Source organism: Heterocephalus glaber, unplaced genomic scaffold (assembly GCF_053883595.1).
Source record: "Heterocephalus glaber isolate CG9 unplaced genomic scaffold, H.glaber_assembly_v1.0 deba00001606, whole genome shotgun sequence".
NCBI classification, from domain to species: Eukaryota; Metazoa; Chordata; class Mammalia; order Rodentia; family Bathyergidae; genus Heterocephalus; species Heterocephalus glaber.
Genome location: NW_028258377.1, coordinates 14,137,777 through 14,143,729, shown reverse-complemented (window position 1 = coordinate 14,143,729; position 5,953 = coordinate 14,137,777). Strand labels below are relative to the sequence as shown.

General features: G+C 48.0%; 1 protein-coding gene across 1 annotated transcript; it reads right to left on the bottom strand.

Annotated features, from left to right (window-relative positions):
• Positions 1 to 461: 461 nt before the first annotated feature.
• Positions 462 to 5,123, bottom strand: Drd1 (dopamine receptor D1). Its single transcript, XM_004836359.4, has 3 exons — positions 4,967 to 5,123; positions 4,059 to 4,187; positions 462 to 3,954 (listed from the first exon to the last, which is right to left on the bottom strand). Exon 3 carries the CDS (start codon positions 3,459 to 3,461, stop codon positions 2,124 to 2,126), a length of 1,338 nt encoding a protein of 445 aa, XP_004836416.1. The 5' UTR covers positions 3,462 to 3,954; positions 4,059 to 4,187; positions 4,967 to 5,123; the 3' UTR covers positions 462 to 2,123.
• Positions 5,124 to 5,953: the final 830 nt, after the last annotated feature.

Sequence of the window (5,953 nt, the reverse complement as noted above, 5' to 3'; positions counted from 1 at the left end):
ATTTAAAATGAATACCACATATACAGTGATTTCTATGGGGTTCATAACAACCCCCTAGTAGACCACAATCTTTTCTGAAATTTTTGCTTTATTACACTTGATCTTAGCCAAAAGGCTGAGAAGCGATTTTTACTTTATTTATTTTAGAATAAAAGGCCAAATTTTCAGGAAGCTTTCAAACCTGGAAATTTTAAAGTAGAGTAATTCCTCAAGTGCAGAAAGCTTTCTTTAAAAAAAAATTAAGACAGAAGGAAAAGAGAGTATATATCCCAAATCAAAAAACATTTTCTGCTTAACTATTCAAAGGTAACATGTGACATACACAAGCGAAGAAATTTCCAATTTTTTCAAAAAAGCAATGTATACTTGAAAATGCTCTTGTTTTCTTATTTGTACACCTGAGATATTCGTTTTAAAAATACATTTAACAAATGCAACACAACTCATTCAGGTGGATTTGAGTTCACAAAATAATTTTATTATATGTAAGAAAGCATACAGGCAGAAAAATTAAGAAAACATTCACAATACATATATAGCACAGACCTGACCCAGGAAATATTCTTCAGCAGATTTTTGTTCTTTTTACCAATTTCATCTACATGTTAAGTCAATTGCTTATCAAGAATACTACCTTGTAAACATTAAAAAAAAAAAGCTCTGTTGAAATACCCGACATGAATTAGTATCTGGCAAGGGAGGCTGATGGTACTTTTTACAGTCCATGCTATGACATGGGAACCTGATTCCAAAGCACAGAGAAAGAAACGGCATTTGTCAGAGAGATGCTGATAGCTTTGGGGTTGCTTAACACACCCGAAGAGAACGGGGTCTCTCATTCTTTCTATCAACAAAAGTACTGTATCTTCTTTGAGGATAATGAGGCACTATTTATTAATTAGCATACCATTAACATTTAAAGACCATTTTTTAAAAATCAGTTCTAAGTTCAGGTTAAAGCACTACAAAATTAGCCCCACTGAGTGGCTTGGTTTGAGCTGGAAAGACAAGGACACAGGGTTTGAGCTTAGTCCATCAGTGGAGCTACTGTGGCTCCAGAATTAAGGAAACTCACTGTCCTTGCTACATGTCTCTGTCCAGGACAGCCATTTGTTTGGTTCAGAAAAGCTATATGAAGCATGAAATGAGAAAAGACAGAAAGGGCCAATTATTTTACATAAATACAAAGTGCCATATACTTTTCCTTACCACTTAAGATCATAAATGCAAAGTTGTGTTCTTCTTAAACTGGATTTTATATAAGATATTTACAGAACTGCAAATTCTCCTGGGAAAAGACTTTGCCATTTAAAACATTTAGAACACAATAGTAGCTATGCTTTTTTTTAATTTCCAAAATCATTTTAGGGGGAAAAAAAGCATTCACAGCATTTGTCAATTCTCACCTTGTATTTATTTATGGTAGTATATTTTAAGAAATCATCACAACTTTATTTCCTATCAGCCTTTTCTGTGTTTCTAGAAGCTATTCATGAACATTTAGAATCAGAGTCTGTGTGTTTGTTTCATTGGCTTATAAAGTGCTAGTTCAATGGGCAGCTCAATCTCAGATAACTCATTGTTTAGCCTATTAAATATGATAAATATAGATTTATTATGATAAATTTAAAATATACATATAATACAATAAATAAATAAAATCAATATCAACAAAGCATTTCTCAATTCTGAAAAAAATTCCCATTCCTACTGTAAGGCTCATTTTCTTAGAAATAATTTATGAAGGCATGCACCTACCTTGACAATCTGAAAACTTTGCTTGGAACAGTTTTAGCACCTGTGTGTATACAGCAAACGCAACCCTTCTCATTTCCTTTCCAGAAAGGTTTGATTTTTAAGTGAAGTTGTTCATGTCATGAGACAAATTTCAAAATGATTTTGGAGTCTAAGACATGTCCCTCGTGGCTTCCCGTATGTCCCTATTCGATGGACTATGAATAACAGAAAATACACTGGAATGTATTTGAAAATATACTTAGTTGTCTGTTTGAAAGCAGCAAAGGAATCTCCTGACATCTCACTGTCTCATCAGACCTTGATTTCTAAGAGCAAGCCCCAAAGAAATCTCTGTAGCATTTGCATGACAGGATTCCTCTAGGAGTTCAGGTTGGGTGCTGTCCATTGTGTGTGATGGGCTGGATTTTCTCTAGAGAGACATCTGTGTCATAATCCAATATGACTGAAAGGGCTGGGGACAGCTTCTCCAAGGGTTTGGCTATTCCACCTGCCTCCTCCTTTTTCAGGTCCTCAGAGGAACCTACTGCATGTGGGATCAGGTAAACCAGATTACACTCCTTGGAGATAGAGCCTCGTGGCTCATGATGGCTGGAAAACACCACAGCCCCATTGTTATTGATGCTGACTGTCTCTATGGCATTATTTGTTGTAGGGCAAAGTCTGTAGCATCCTAAGAGAGTTGAAAATGCCTTCTGAAAATCAGCATTAAAGGCATAAATGATGGGATTCAAGGAAGAATTAGCCCACCCAAACCACACAAACACATCAAAGGTGATGGAATCAATGCAGAAGGGCTGAGTCTCCCCTGACTCACAGAATGGCACCATACAGTTCGAGATGAAGAAAGGGAGCCAGCAGCACACAAACACCCCCATGATCACGGACAGAGTCTTCAAAACTTTAGTCTCTCTTTTGAAGGACATCTTAAAGGAGCTCTCTGACTGAGAACATTCGACAGGGTTCCCATTACCTGCGGTGGTCTGGCAATTCTTGGCATGCACGGCTGCCCTCTCCAAGGCTGAGATGCGTCGTATTTGTTTCTGGGCAATCCTGTAGATACTGGTATAGGTGACAATCATGATGGCCACCGGGATGTAAAAGCTTATTAGGGAGGATGAAATGGCATAGGTCCTGCTCAGTCTGGTGTCACAGTTGTCTGTGGTCTCTTCCAGGAAAGTAGCGTTCCCATCAGAGGGGCTTGTGGGTTTTGCCTTGTGCCAGCTGAGCTGCACAGGGATGAAGGAGATGAGAACAGACAAAGTCCATGCTACACTGATCAGAATGAAGGCTGCCTTGGGGGTCATCTTCCGCTCATACTGGAAGGGGCTGGAGATGGCCCAATACCTGTCCACGCTGATCACACAGAGGTTGAGGATGGACGCGGTAGAGCACATGATGTCAAAGGCTACCCAAATGTTACAGAAGGACCCGAAGGGCCAGAAGCCAGCAATCTCAGCCACAGCTTTCCAGGGCATGACCAAGACAGCCACCAAGAGATCTGACACAGCTAAGGAAATGACAAAGAAGTTGGTCACTTTGGACCGCAGGTGCCGGAACCTGATGACGGCAGCACAGACCAGTGTATTGCCCAGCAGAGTGGACAGGATGAGCAGTGACAGGAAACAGGCTGTCAGGATGCGGAAGGAGAAGTCCCTCTCCACGGCCAGACCGGCCTCATCCATGCTGGAAGTGTTCAGAGTCATCTTCCAGAAGGAATGTACATCAGGGCTTGGTGCCCCTCAAGCAGGAAGCAAGGAGAAGGGGTCAGTGTGACTTCCGGGAGTCCTCACCGGCAGCCCAGGCCCAGCCCCAGCCCCTGGTACTCCCCAGGGTGGAGGGCCTCACAGCATCCCATCAGAGGGTGTGTGTGGCAGGAGCTTCCTCTTGGCAAGTGGCATCAGCCCGGGGCAAGATCTCTCTTGCTTCCTACAGTTGTCTTCTCACTTCCTTGCTCCAGGTCACTGTCACCGGTACCAGCTCATCCCCAGATTCCCTCAAGGAAAGCACTGGCTTTTTAGTGTATTCTGTCATCAACCTAGAGTCACCCAGGCCTCTGCCTTGCCAGTCAATCGCAGTCACATTTCAGGGTCGATCCTCTGGGGTGATGACAGGGAATTTTTCCCCTTCTGAGATGCAGCTGAAAATACATGTCTTGCTCCTCCAAGCCCCTGACTATTCAGCAGCTCTTTCAACGCCCTAAAAAGCAAAGGAAAAACACACGGTCTTTCGCAAAGATTTGAGTAGATAGTAGCTTCACTCAGTCCAACCACTTACTGGGCACGCCCGACGAGGCCACCTACCTCGCCTTAGCGTTGTCTCTCTTGGGGAGCTCAGAAAGTGGACTTCTACAGGCACAGGCTCCGCGATGCTCGATGCTCGGGGAAGCGCGCCGCCCGCAGAGCCTCTCCCGGGCGGGCGCAAAACTCGCCCTAACGGGTTTGAGGAAGGAATCTCAGGTCAGGTCTCCAGAGAAGCGGTGGCGCCCCGCTGCTTAATTGCTAAGGATTGTTTAAAACGGACAGGCCCCAGGAAAAGGGCCCCGGACTCTCGGAGCTCCCTTGGGAGAGGGCAGCTGCAGGACCAGTCACTTGGGCGGCTTGGCTTCCTTTTCCTGGAGCTGGACGCCTAGGCACCCTTGGGCGGCCTTCGCCCCCTCAGGGCAGGACACAGCGCCTCCCTACAGCACTGCCCGCTACCTTGGGAGCCTGGGGAAGGCGAGGCAGAGAGCTAAACTGGCACGGCGTGCGCACGGCCGGCTGGATTCCCGCGGGCACAGCCCGCCCGCCCCCGAGTCCTCTCCCCTCCCCTAGGGGCGGGTTGCGCTTGATAGGCAGAGTGGTAGGCGACAGCCACACCTGGTTCCCCCGGATGGGGCTACCGGGGGGCACAGATGTGGGCGGGGCCCAGGTGAGCGCCCTCGTGGTCACCTCGCCAGTCCCTGGGCACCTGGACAGCTCCAGCAGGCAGCAGGGCTCTCGAGACAAATCCCGGTGCTGAAGCCTCAAGTAAATTGCCCCCGCCCAAAACTCCGCCCGACCTCCGGAGCTTCGAGGAATCAACCCTACGCCCTCCCAAAGCCCAAGGTCAGAGGCGACCCTCTCCTCTCCCAAGCACACCAAGCAAGGGGATAGCTGTCTCGCGTCCTACCCGCGCCGTCTCCAAGTGACCCCAACTAGGGTAAATCGTGCCCCGCGGCGCCCGTACTCACCGTTCGCGAGGAGAGCGCGCGCTCCCGGCCGGAGTCTCTGTACCCAGCAGGCGCTCACTTCGCGCTCCGCCCGCGTCCCGGGCTGCGGTCAGCACCGGACTGCAGCGCGAGCCCCGCGCCGAGAGGTCCCAGCCAGAGCCCACTCGCTCCGCGGGTCGGGGGCGCCCTCTGCCGGCGCCTGCGGCTTCCGGAGCCTCGGCTGTGCCCCGCAGGTACCAACCTCACCGCATGGACTCAGGCATCAGCAAGGCACCCGCTCTTTGGCCACTCTTCCCCGTCCATGACTGCCAGGATCTGGGGAAGGCAAAACGGAAGCTTCCTCCTTCAGCACTGTTCTGCCTGAAATATCCCTAAAACCTGACAAGGTTGAAACATTTTTTCTCTGGCATGCCATTAATAGAACCGCTGTTCTCCCTGTCCCCACTGAGTGCCAGGGGCCGGGGGAACAAGATAAGCAAGATACAATTTCTATTCTCAGAGTATACAGATACAAGTGTTTACGGAGCAGCCACTGAGTCCCAAGCACAGACCTGATGACATTCAACCCCCGGTGACAACCCTTCCTCTTGGGCCTACTCGCCTCCCCTTCACCTGTGGGGGAAATGAGGCTTGGAAAGGTGTGGAGCCTGCTCAGAGTCACACAGTTAATGAGAAACCGAGTTGGCTGCTCTTTATGTGTTCTTTCAACTTAACCACGTCCAGAACGAGAGCTCACAAACTAATTACCTACCGCGCTGAAAAGCAGAGAAGATAAAGATGGAGACAGGAATACCCACAGAGGGCCCCCAAGATTCCCTCAGGTGCCCCAAGGAATGATACGGGGCAGACTTCACTACCTGCGCAAAACTGGTGACTACATGGCACCGTCCTGTGGCTGCGTGAAAGTGGAAAGAGAATAAGCACGGGGCTTGGAAGTCTCACTGCCTGGATTCTGTCCCTATCAATGGCGTAACGGGATTGTTATAAGAAGTAAATGAGCTGCTGGCT

Excerpts from the sequence above, each read along its gene's own strand:
- Drd1 (XM_004836359.4), bottom strand. The coding sequence starts at position 3,461 with ATGACTCTGAACACTTCCAGCATGGATGAGGCCGGTCTGGCCGTGGAG.